Genomic DNA, 13,562 nt, shown 5'->3' on the forward strand with positions numbered 1-13,562 from the left:
TGGTAACCCTAGGTGAGGGGGGAGCCGGGGGCACATGGGGGCTCACGCCCGCATGCATCCGCATGTATCCGCTGCAGCCTGCAGGAGCCCCCAGGAGGGGCACTGGGCCGCAGCCTAGGCAGGAGGGGTGGGGGGGCACGACTGCTCCCCGCTAGTGGCGCCGCCGCTGCCTTTGCAGAGCTGCTGCCCCTCTGCACCGCGCAAGCTCCTCCATGGCTGGGGCTTGCTGCTGCCGCAAGCAGGACACTCTGGCTCTCCGGTGCCTCCGGAAAGCGGCTTCTCCCTGCCGAGCTGCTGTAGTGGCCCAAGCCCGGCAAAGCCAGTGAGTGGACTCGGGGCAGGGGCCACCGGGGTGGGGTGGGGAGGGCTCGTGGGGGCGCTGTGTATCCTCCAGGGGAGTTCAGGAGGCGGGAAGGGGGAACCTGGTCTGGGGAGCAGCCCCTGGGCACAGCTGGCCCCTGGGGTCTATAAAGGCTCGTTGGGATTTGCCCCTCAATGAACCGATGTGCAAGGGGGAGGGGGAGGTGGAAGTTTCGCCTAGGGCGCAAAATATCCTTGCACCAGCCCTGCCACAGGGGGTGCATGCATCCCAGGTTAAGAACCACTGCACTAAACTGATAAGATCTGCATTTTAATTTAATTTGAAATTAAAGCTTCTTAAACATTTTAAAAAACTTGTTTACATACAACAATAGTTTATAGACTTATAGAGGAGACCTTCTAAAAACGTTAAAATGTATTACCAGCATGCGAAACCTTAAATTAGAGTGAATAAATGAAGACTCGGCACACCACTTCTGAAAGGTTGCCGACTCCTGAAATAGAACATGGAACTCATAATTGGCAGCCATGCACAAGGATAACATAAAGCAATTTTTTGTGGTAGAGGGAAGTATTTTTTCCCCCTTCAGACTTATAAATGTATGTATAGGTGGCCATCCTCTGCTCTGGTTACCTGAAGCATACATTAAACTACAGAATTATGGTAGAGTGATAGCAAAGCCATAGTTCAGGTTGTATACCAGAGAATAACTGGAAAAGATTGGAAATATGCTAAATATTTTATGTCAGAAAAAACATACAAAATAGAGTGTTCAGGGACTTAATTTTCTGTGCAATTTGGAATTTTTAGGGGTGTGATGTATTTAAAATATTTTGAAATTAAAAATGGTTGTTTTTTGATGTAGGATCCCTAATGTATCACTTTTATATACATGGAAATTCTACAGTAAACCTCTGATGTAGATTACTATATATCTATAGTTTACAAAAATACCAATTTTATGTTTTTCTCTGTTGTAATTTTTAAGAATAATGTTCTTTGAAAGTGTGGCATTAAAGGTACGATGATTTTATTTTGCTTAGGAAGCAACCCATGTCAACATAGTGCTACGTGTAGGGGTTTACATGATGAACCATTGACTGCGTAGAATTCAGAGGATGCAATATTTACAACTTCTGGCACACACAATAGAGACAAACAGAGAGAAACTCTTTCCCTCCCACTCCTTGACATTCCTCTTTCCAGCTTCCCAATCCCCAGTTGTACCAGATGCCCAATCCTTTCCCTCTCCTGCCCTAAGCTCTCTAGCCCCCTGCATCCTTCTCCTTTCTTCCAACCTCTATTCTCCCCAGTTTCCTTTTGGTCCCAATCCTCCACACTCCACTCCCAGCTCTCCTGCTGCTCCCAGCCCTCCTTGCTCCCAGGGACTCCTCTTCTGCTTTCAAACTCCCCCCTCTCCTCCCTAACCTTGGGGAGCTATCTACCAAGGTACACCAATACTGTATAAAAAGAATTAGTAAATTAATACAAATAAAAACTTCATTTTGTGACATTTATGTTTGTACCCTGCCAACCCAAAACCTTAAAAGCGTGAAAATCAGAAGTTAAGGAAAAAGTCACTGGCATTCTTTGTCATTTGCACATTGCCAGCAACACACCTCATCAGGCTTTTGCTTCCATCTCTTATTATTCCTGGAGGCATTCTGCGCCAAAAAATTAAAAATTCTGCGCACAATATTTTAAAATTCTGCAAATTTTATTTGTCAAAATAACACCACATAATCATACCGGTTTCAATTATTTTGGTAATTTATTTCAAAATACCTGTCAACAATTATGTCTGCGGGGCCCTCCCTTGGTCAGAAACCCACACCCCCAGCCCAGCCGCGGGGCCCCCCTTGTCCAAATACCTGCACCTCCTCCCTCCCAGACCCCAGCTGTGGCCCTCCCAGCCCAGACCCCTCTCCCCTCCCTGAGCCCAGGGATCCAGAGGGAGAAACAGCCTGATGCTTGGTCCCAGGCTTTCCCTCAGGGCATGCTGGGAACTGCAGCTGTCAGGAACCCACTAGTTCCCTCCCCCGTCAGTGTCTATGTGCGAGCTGGGCTCTGCTGGGTCCAGTGGCCCCTAGTGGTGGCCAGCAGCGCTGCAGCCCATTTCTGTGGGAGAAAGGAAATTCTGTGTGCACAATGAAAACAGGAGTACTTGTGGCACCTTAGAGACTAACAAATTTATTTCAGCATAAGCTTTCGTGAGCTACAGCTCACTTCTTCAGATGCATAGAGTGGAACACACAGACAGAAGATATTTATACATACAGAGAACATGAAAAGGTGGAAGTATGCATACCAATTGTAAGAGGCCAATCAATTGAGATGAGCTATCAGTAGCAGCAGAAGAAAAAACTTTGAAGTGATAATCGAGATGACCCATAGAAGGTATGAGGAGAACTTAACATGGGGGGAAAAAATTCATTTAGTGTAATGACCCAATCATTCCCAGTCTCTGTTTAGACCTAAGTTAATTGTGTCTAATTTGCATATTAATTCAAGTTCAGCAATCTCTCTTTGGAGTCTGTTTTTGAAGTTTTTTTTGTTGCAAAATTGACACCTTCAAGTCTGTCACTGAGTGATTACACTGCTCTACAGCCAAAATGCTTCTGAAATAAATGTAGTCAAACTTTACTAATTCTGGGTTACTGAGAACGAAAATGATGCTTAAAATTGTTGATTGGCTCTAGTTTTCAAGATACGCTATTGGGTCAGTATATACGACCCTTGACTTGGGAATGGCGGAGGAGAAGTGAGTTATAAAGGGAAGGGATCTCAATTTAAACCAGAAATGACTAAAATACATCTTTGACTGGATCTATGAATAAATCTATGACTGGGTTTGGACAATACTTGCTTTTTAGGCAAAACAATGAATGATGCAATCTGAAGCTGGTATTGCGTCATACATGGTATGAATTGCATCATGTTATTCCTAGAAGTCATGGATGATGCAATCATAACGAAGCTTACATCACTCTGCTGAACAAATTGCCCTATATCAGCTCTAGCAATCATACAGTGTCGTGCTCTCTTATTTGTCAGTGTTTGATTTTGCAAAGGGACACATTTCAGTTTAGCCAAAGTGAGCAGAGATGCCTCGTACTTGTGTGAACAGTGCAGATAACTTCTGCTATGTTTGTGGTGAAGTAACTTTTGCATCACAAAAGCGCAGTATAACCACTATGGTTAAGAAAGCCTATCACCTTTGTTTTGGCTGCAAAATTGGAGATCAGGACAAGAGGTGGGCCCCACACATATGCTGCAACACTTGTGCAACAAATCTTTGCCAGTGGTTGAACAGGAAAAGGAAATCTATGCCTTTTGCAGTGCCAATGATTTGGAGAGAGCCAACAGATCATACCAGCAATTGTTACTTCTGCATGGTGCCTCCAGTTGGGAAAGGTGTGTCAAAGAAGAAAAAGTGGACTGTGAATAGGACTAAACTATGTACATAATAGTTTTTTGCCTTTTGTTTCATAATAAATTTTATTTATATAACCCTTTTGCTGATTTTTAAAGTGTTATATAAACAGGACAGGTGAAATATTATCATGTAAAGCAACCATAAACACATGAAAAGACCTAGGTTTACAATTTGTGATTAAAACTTTACTATCTACACAATATATATAGACATAAAATGTAAAAACTTAAATATCTTAGAAACAGTAGCCGATCAGTTGTTTTAATTGTCATATTTGAATTCAGCACATCAGAATACATAATAAATAGCACATTTTATCTCTGAAGCAGACGACTTCTCAAAAATTGTAGACCAGTGTTAGAGTGGTTGAAATGTTCTCCCACTGGTTTTTGAATGTTATGATTCCTGATGTCAGATTTGTGTCCATTTATTCTTTTGCGTACAGACTGTTCAGTTTGGCCAATGTACATGGCAGAGGGGCATTGCTGGCACATGATGGCATATATCACGTTGGTAGATGTGCAGGTGAACGAGCCCCTGATGGTGTGGCTGATGTGGTTAGGTCCTATGATGGTGTCACTTGAATAGATATGTGGACAGAACTGGCATCGGGCTTTGTTGCAAGGATAGGTTCCTGGGTTAGTGTTTTTGTTGTATGGTGTGCGGTTGCTGGTGAGTATTTGTTTAAGGTTGGGAAGCTGTCTGTAAGTGAGGACTGGTCTGTCTCCCAAGATCTGTGAGAGTGAGTGATCATCTTTCAGGATAGGTTGTAGATCTTTGATGATGCGCTGGAGAGGTTTCAGTTGGGGGCTGAAGGTGGTGGCTAGTGGCGTTCTGTTATTTTCTTTGTTGGGCCTGTCCTGTAGTAGGTGGCTTCTGGATACTCTTCTGGCTCTGTCAATCTGTTTTTTCACTTCAGCAGGTGGGTATTGTAGTTTTAAGAATGCTTGATAGAGATCTTGTAGGTGTTTATCTCTGTCTGAGGGATTGGAGCAAATGCAATTGTATCTTAGAGCTTGGCTGTAGACAATGGATTGTGTGGTGTGTCCTGGATGGAAGCTGGAGGCATGTAGGTAAGTATAGCGGTCAGTGGGTTTCCGGTATAGGGTGGTGTTTATGTGACCATCGCTTATTAGCACAGTAGTGTCTAGGAAATGGACCGCTTGTGTGGATTGGTCTAGGCTGAGGTTGATGGTGGGATGGAAATTGTTAAAATCATGGTGGAATTCATCGAGGGCTTCTTTTCCATGGGTCCAGATGATGAAGATATCATCATGTAGCGCAAGTAGAGTAGGGGCTTTAGGGGACGAGAGCTAAGGAAGCGTTGTTCTAAGTCAGCCATAAAGATGTTGGCTTACTGTGGGGCCATGCGGGTACCCATAGCAGTGCCGCTGACTTGAAGGTATATATTGTCCCCAAATGTGAAATAGTTGTGGGTGAGGACAAAGTCACAAAGTTCAGTCACCAGGTTTGCCGTGATGGTATCGGGGATGCTATTCCTGATGGCTTGTAGTCCATCTTTGTGTGGAATGTTGGTGTAGAGGGATTCTACATCCATAGTGGCCAGGATGGTGTTTTCTGGAAGATCACCGAGGGATTGTAGTTTCCTCAGGAAGTCAGTGGTGTCTCGAAGATAGCTGGGAGTGCTGGTAGCGTAGGGCCTGAGGAGAGAGTCCACATAGCCAGACAATCCTGCTGTTAAGGTCTAAATATCTTCTGTCTGTGTGTTCCACTCTATGCATCTGAAGAAGTGAGCTGTAGCCCATGAAAGCTTATGCTGAAATAAATTTGTTAGTCTCTAAGGTGCCACAAGTACTCCTGTTCTTTTTGCGGATACAGACTAACATGGCTGCTACTTTGAAATCTGTGTGCACAATGTTAATTTTGCAAAATTCTGCGTTGTGCAGTGGTGCAGAATTTCCTAAGGAGTATCTTTATACATACCAAGAAGCCATATGTATTCCTAACTTTTAGACTTGTACTGTCATGCAAAAAGTTAACTGTGATCTTGTATACTTTTGTATCAAAAGATCAGTGCATCTGATTGTTACCCTGTCCACGCATTTAGGAAGTTATTTTGTCTTAATGCTACTGATGTCCCCCTGTTAAGGAGTGCTCTCAGTATTCCTTTTTTTTATTTGATTGGTAGCAATGAAAGCCTCATGGGGTGTTGGGGTGTTCTGGACTATGTGAAAATGTCAATGTATTCAGGATGCCTTTCCCTTAACTTTCAATTTGCATAATTTTGAAGTTTTGGCTTGGTGTGGTGTGCCTTGTTGCTATCAGTATATGAAGGTTTTGTTTATATTATTAAAAGAAAAGGACTGCCCATAAATATCAGGCAAACCTCAGCTCACCCCTTTGCAGCATTCCTGGAAGATTAAAAAAATCCACATGCAGACAGACCCAGATGCAGAACGTGAAGAGGATGACAGATTCTGGTAGTATGCTATAGAATATTATAAATGATCATGTGTAAAACAGTGAAGTTACTAGGATGTTATATATCACATTTTATTGTAATAAGTCACTGTATGCATTTTAAAATCACAGTTAGACATTTTTACCTGGCTTTCTCGCCACCTCTCACCATTTTGAGAAAATTGCCTCTTTGCTAAAAATGCAAATGTTGCACAAATGGTGAATTCTGATCTGTTTCCAAATGTGTTTGTGTGTAGTACATTTTTAAATACAGAATCTAAAATGTTGGTTTTATTGAGTTTTTGATATTTTAAATCGAGACTAAAATATGTTTAAGGTCAAAGATGCATCTTTTCAACTTGTTCTTCCTTATTAATTAGGACAACATCTTTTCCTTTTCTTATTTTTTTTAGAGCCTTTCTTTAAATGAAACAAGCTCCAGCCTGTTTGCTTTTTTTCTGCAAATGATCCATAACAACATCTTGGAGATTGAGGGCAGGTAAATGAGTTTATGAAAATTAACATCAATCTCTGCTATTCTGCTCTGTCAACCGAAAATCTTTCAATTGGCACTAAGGATGTAACCTTCTTAACTAGCTTTTATTAGATGGGATATGTTTCTTGACCTTACTTTGAAATGCAGTTGTCATTTAATTTAGGTTAGAATCTATAAAAGTATGAATTGTCTTGGAGTGGAAACTTTTTATTCACATAATAAATTCTGTTTCTTTCAAATGAAAATATACACATTTTTAAAACATCTTGCTGTTTCCTGTAAGTCAGAAACCACTTACAGTTAAAAATAAGTGAATAAATTGCAAAGGAAAGAGATCAAAAAAGCTTTATAAGATTTTGGAGATTCATAGTGGCTACTAGGAAGAAAGCAACATCAATACAGTTTTACTAATCTTATTTCAGTTCTCTAATGTGCAAAAATTACTTTCCTTCTTTTTAAGTTGGGCTTGTTTAGAAGGGCGCTGCGGTTGATGCATCGGCGGTCGATTTAGCGGGTCGTGAAGACCCGCTAAATCAACAGACATTGCTCTCCTGTCGACTCCTGTATTCTGGATTGGGAAGAGTAAGGGGAGTTGATGGGAGAGCATCTCCCGTCGACATCACGTAGTATGGATCCCGTGGTAAGTAGATCTAAGCTACCTCAACTTGAGTTATGCTATTCATGTAACTCAAATTAGATCAACTTTTCCTTGCAGTGTAGACAAGGCCTAAGGAAACTATGCAGGGTTATACTGTGAGACAGAAGTTGATTGAAGTGAATGAATTTAATGTTGTCTTCTGTTTTCATACAGAATGGCCATGAATTTGTTCAATAAATAATTTAAGTTATATAATTTTAAATGAGTTTAATTTATCATTGGTATGGACATACATCATGATTTTAGTGGTGGGAATTGAAAATTGCAACGTTTGGTTATATATTTTCTTTTTAAAAATGGTACTATTACAATTTTCAGACTTTTTAGCAAGAGCTTAACATCTTATGTATTTTAATTTTATAATACTTACAAAGTTTGTTTGGAATTTGAGTTTTCTTTCTAAACTGGAATGAAAATTTCTTTTCTAAAATTTGTTTTAATTAACCAAGGTATCACTGTCTTTTTTTAAATATAGTATTGAACATGCAGCATTTGTTCAGAGAAGCATTGATAATAATTATTATAAAAATATTTTTAAGCAATGAAAAATGTTTTAAGAGAACTAATTACTTCTCTACACATCCCTACATTTCCTAAAATAACCAGTAACTTGTTAGTGTGGATTTCAAGTCCTTTCACTTTTTAGTTAACAGTTGCTCCAAGAAGTCTAGATAGTGTTCAGACGTTACTCAATAGTTGTTATAAAGGTTTCTGTCATCCTCTATATTTCTAAATATTTATATTGTCACATTTTATTTGTCTGAAAAAATAAATTTTGTGGCTATAGAAGGTGACATAAGAGAAATGGTGTCTAATATTAAGCATATTTGTTTCTTGGATATATTGCTTACCTTTTCGTATGATTATAAAAATTGTAAATAAACCTCTCATGGCTAACTGAAGTTTCCTGTTGCCAGTTCTAATTTACATTCTGCTTATTTACTAGGTACTACTTACAGAGTTGTGGAATTCCGCAGGGCTCCATTTTATCAACTCTGCTTTGCAGTTTATGCTATGGAGACATGGAAAACAAATTATTCTGTGGAATACAGCGAGATGGGTAGGGTAATTTTTCTTTTTTTATACTTCAGTTTATTACTTCTATGGTGCTATGACTTTGCATATTTCTTTACAGACTTTCTGTTAGATTTGAGAAATCTTTGCGGTAGTGGCATAACAAATACTGTACATTATAAAATAGGATATGCCAATTAAACTTTTTTTTTTACTATACAAAAAGTTTATTTTTTTCTGAGCTTCTCCCAATGCTTTACCTACAATGCTGCTTTAAGTGTTAGCCCCATTTCAAAGCAACAAAGATCCATTGTTTTGGGAGAAAATCATCAATTCTCAAGGAATTGTGAAATCTAATGGCCAATAATAATACAAATACCTAGCTGTTATATGGCAGTTTAGATCCCAAAGTGCATCACATCTTTAATATAGTTACTCTATCCAAAATGTCTTGCGTGTTTCAGATAAGGAATTCTAACCTGTCTCCCCTAAAAGCTGCATAAAATTATAGATTCGAATAAAAGACAGTAAGGATGTTCAAACACACTAATTCAGAGTAATTAAAATCTTTATTGGAGTCCTTGAATACCATGCCAGTTTATAGCAGGTTCTTCACTAGTTTCGTTGATCACACTGCAATTGTGTGGAGCTTCATGATATGGTACAAAGGGGTTGGGAATTTACCTTACAAAAACATTAGAGTTTAAATATATAAAATTGCAGAAATTTAGGGAGTTCAATAAAAGCTAAACTTCTAGGAAACTGTCTTTTGAAAGCCTTGAAATTTACCTTAGAGATAGCTAAACTTCTTTCACTGTGCTGTACGTTGAGATTCCACCCTGCCATTTTCCATTATTTGCATATACAATATTCTAGATGAGCACCACACATTTGGTTTCATAATTTTTCATGCATGGTTGAGATACTAATTAAGATGATTTGGCAGCAAGCTAATTTTTGCTGTTTTCATGTAACAGCTCTAATTTCTTTATCTATGGATATGAGACTAGTATATAGGGGATATATTAGGTATGTCTCTGACACTTAAATAATTGACCTCCCCAAGGAATCTTAGGCCCTGACCTTGCTGCATGTTAAGTATTCTTGGTGTCTCACAGGACCAAGCCCTTACAAATTAATTTCCTTAAATATGTTATTTGTCTAATCAGGAATTTGTAAAATTCTTTTGTCTACTATTTATGAGGAGAACCAAATCCATAAAATGGCCCAACTACTATACCATTAATACTAAGGCATTTTAGTTCTTGTGGTCACTGATAAAATGAAACTGTTTATTGTGGATAGGTAAAATCATATGAGTTTCTGGTTTTCTGAGGGCCTCACTGTAGGGACAGAGTGAACATAGTTTGACTGCCTCAACTGAATTTCCATACTTTCCAAAGTTTGGGGTTTCTCTAAATTTAATCTTATTTCTGAATTTTCCTGAGTTTCTAACTCTGTTGTTTTTAATATCAGTGTTCTCATTCTTGGAAATTGATACCCATTCAAACCACTGCAATATGCCTGCAGCCTTAACTCCACCATAATGAAAGTTTGTGCAGGAATTTCCTTAGCGTCTTTGTTCCACACCCCCATTCCCTTCTTGAGGTCTGCAGGAAGGGAGCTTCAATATTACGTCCTTCAAAGTCCTTATGAAGGGAGCCCAGCTCCTGTGGATCTTAGGAGGCTCTGCCTTGGTAAGTATATCAACTCTCTGAGTCTTAGGAAATTTGCCAGATACTCACCAACGCTACAGGTTTAGGAGGATTGTAAGATGTCCCCCAGTCTCTTCCCACAAGCATTATGGTTACCTGGCATGATCAGTCCTGGGAGGCTTGTAGCCCATCACCCACATGTGAGATTTAGGAGGCTCTTTGAGGGCTTCCTGAAATCCTAGCCTCCATGAATGTAAAGAGATTTACTGCCCTCCCACACCCATGCACATATACCAACACCTGCTAGTCTTAAAATGCTTATCAGGGCCACAAACTTGCTGTGGGTCTTAGGAGGTTTGTGAGTTCCTACAATAAACCATAGCAGGGTCATGGTCCACCCCCTCCTGAATCTTAGAGTGGCCTTTGAGTGGCCTCCTAACACACATTTTACCCTGTGATCTTTAGGGGAGGCTCTTTGGTGGAAACCCCACAGTTCAGGAGTCTTATTTGTTTAGGGGTCCTTCACTCCTGGCCTTAATAAGCTACTCAGCCCAGCTGACCCATAACAGGATCATTGAATCCCTAATGAGCCAAATTAGGGACATGGGTCATCATTGGGGTATATCTCAGCTCCCTTAGGTTTGCCCCTGCCATCTAGCCTCCATAATCTCCCTGTGGATTCTTTTCTCCTGTGAACCTTAAGAGACGCGCAGGAGTATCACTCCACCTGGGTAACTGCATCAGCCCATTGTTAAATATTAGGATGCCTACTTCAATGGCACAGAAGTGAGGAGGCTAGTAGACTTCTACCCATACCCATTCTCCACAAGTATTAGTAACTTGCCAGTACCCACTGCACAAGCCTCCTTAAGTCTTACAGGGCCCCCTGTAGGTTAATTAAAATGCCAATAAGTAGTTAAAGATTTATGTATTGATTGAGTGAGAACTGGGAGTTAAGCGCCTAGGTGCTTTTCAAGATCCCACTGTGCACCAATCTGCATCTCTAGGCATATAAATACCTTTAAAAATCTGGCCCTTTGGCTGAGATTTTCAAAGTAATCTGAAAGTGTTAGGGTGTCAGATTTCCACTGAATTTGAAAATCTCAGCCTTTTTAATGATGCAATTTAGTACTGGATTGACAGCCTTGGAAATCTGAAATCCTCTGTCTGCAGGAAATTACAGAACAGGCAGAAGATAAACATGCCTAAACTGGTCAGTCAGTCTTAATTTGTGCTTTTCTGTGGCCATGAGAAGTAAGTTGCTATGGTCATATATGAAATTCTGTTCCAGCTACCTGTATGTGACCCTGCATTATGGCAGACTACAATACAGATATGCTTTAGTTCCCAAGTTCACTAATTAAAGTTCATTATAGGAAAAAATAGCTAATTAAAAGTGTGTGTGTGTGTATGTTTGTACACTTAGGCCTAGTTGCAACTAAAACTTAGGTCAACCTAGCTACGTCGTACAGGGGAGTGAAAAATTCACACCCTGGAGAGATATAGCTAAGCCTACCTAAGCCCCAGTATAGACACCACTTGACTGACAAAAGAAATTCTTCCATTGACTTGGCTACTGCCTCTTGAGGGAGTGGGTTTACTACAGTGATTGAAAAACCCTTCCATTGCTGTAGCAAGTGTCAACATTGTGGTACTACAACTGCAGAGCTGCAGCTATCCCTCTGTAGTGTCTGAAGCGTAGACAAACACTTGGGAAAACAATGTAAGAATGGGGAAAATTCTCATTGAAATTTTATGTAGGCAATTTGGAGATCTTATTGCTCTCTTTCATTTTGTGAATAAAAACTGAATAAGTACACTAGTCCACAGCCATCCACTTTAGGAACAACATAGAAGAAAAGAATATTTCCAAATTAAACATAAATTTGTTTTAACTTCTTTTTTTTTTAATTCCAGAGTGCTGATACGGTTAATTGATGACTTTTTGCTACTTACACCTCACTTAACGCTAGCGAAAACTTTTCTGAGGTATGCTGTTAAAGACCCAAGTTTAACATAATAAGCATTCGTACATTTTGTTTGCATTACCTCCTGTATAGAAGCATATATATTTTGTTCATTGATTAATATTTAGGTTCTGATAAAATAAAATAAATTTGAAGGTTTTGTTTGTTTGTTTGTTTGTTTTTTTCAAGAAAATGTTTAAACTTCCTGTTCTGGAAAGGTGAGTGTCATGGTAGATCACTGTTTGAGTCCATGCTCTGTTGTATTTGACTGGCAACAATCCTATAGTTAAGTACTTGGACACCAGCCAGTATCAAAATAGTATATGTCTGCCCCAGCTAGGATCTCTGGTGACCCCTACTGTCCCTAGTTTAAAGCCCCTTTCTACCTGCTGATGTTGATGGGGCTTCATGCTGCAGTTGTTAAGGTGGATTGGGCCGGAGCAGCTGACCATTGTCTATTTGATCATTTTCTCTCAGTCTTTAAAAGCTGTTCTGGATACATTAATAAAAAGTCCATACTAAGCAGTCATGACTGCTATCTTCAATTCTGGGGGAAAGGCTTTGACTCTTAGATGGTCTATCAGCACTAAACATTCTCTGATCTGAATGAGCTTGGGTGAGTATCTGAAAATACTCCTGGCCTCCCTGGTGGCAACAAAGATGTCCAATATGAAACTTCCTTGAAAGGACTCAAAGAACAATTATTTAAAATTCTTCAGAGTTATATTCTTCTGTTGGGTGCCAAGAGAGGCACCCAGATACCATGGAGATGAAAGCAGCATAAACAGCTGAGGGGGAGAAGGTGCCAAATGCCTTTTTGCAAGTCCAATGGGAAAAGTCTTGAAGGTGTATTTTAATGTTCTTAATGCAATCAGCTATATCTTGCTCTTTGTGGCCAGTTAGACATTTTGAGGGGTTTGAAACCTGGTGGTGTCCAGTATCAATTAGAAGAAATGAACTTGAGCCTCTCTAAGTGCTGGTTGAGGCACTAGTGAAATAAGTCATACCACTAATGTGCTGTGAACACCCCTTGTTTTACTCCGTGGGGGGAAGGAGGGGGTGTGTGGAAGGGGGAATTCTGCACCAAAAAATAAAAATTTTGCATATAATGCTTTAAAATTCTGCATATTGTATATGTCAAAATAATGCAATTTAATCACGCCAGTTTCGATTATTTTGGTTATTTATTTAAACTACAATACTGTGGATGGAGAATGGGAGTGGGGAGCATTGGAGGAAATCCCCAAACCCCCTTTGTCTAATAATAATGTAGCTTTGTTCCTTTATTTCTAGTTATTAGTAAACAAATATATGCAGCCATATGCTCAGTGTTACATCATAGGCAATGAAGAGAAAGTGGGGGCTGGGGAACCAAACTCACAATTTATACTGGCTACTGACCATCTTCAGTAGCAAACAGTTCATGGAGCACATTTTGATAGGAAAATTTTTCAATCCAAAAATTCCGACCAGTTCTAATCATTAAAGCACCATAAACATTTATAAGGCCATACTGTCCTTTACACCACTCTGACAATGTAAATGAGTGTTAAAACTTTTACACCTGCTTTATGCTCCTGTGGGAATTCACTT

At 39.7% G+C, this 13,562-nt stretch overlaps 1 protein-coding gene across 11 annotated transcripts in view; it reads left to right on the forward strand.

The window, feature by feature from the left end:
* TERT (telomerase reverse transcriptase) overlaps nucleotides 1-13,562 on the forward strand; it is a 129,975-nt gene that overhangs the window by 54,329 nt on the left and 62,084 nt on the right. For 8 of the 11 annotated variants that reach the window (XR_004644581.1, XR_004644579.1, XR_004644580.1 and 5 more), the window contains exons 8-10: nucleotides 6,593-6,678; nucleotides 8,280-8,393; nucleotides 11,920-11,991. Coding sequence is in view for 7 of the 11 variants with exons in the window: in XM_034761490.1 (XP_034617381.1) it covers nucleotides 6,593-6,678; nucleotides 8,280-8,393; nucleotides 11,920-11,991 (272 nt within the window). In the remaining 4 variants the exon portion in view is untranslated. The remainder of the gene's footprint in view (nucleotides 1-6,592; nucleotides 6,679-8,279; nucleotides 8,394-11,919; nucleotides 11,992-13,562) is intronic. The other 3 variants (XR_004644582.1, XM_034761489.1, XM_034761485.1) reach the window with 1 other exon arrangement.

The sequence above is a fragment of the Trachemys scripta genome, chromosome 2, assembly GCF_013100865.1.
Source record: "Trachemys scripta elegans isolate TJP31775 chromosome 2, CAS_Tse_1.0, whole genome shotgun sequence".
In the NCBI taxonomy this organism is placed as follows: Eukaryota; Metazoa; Chordata; order Testudines; family Emydidae; genus Trachemys; species Trachemys scripta.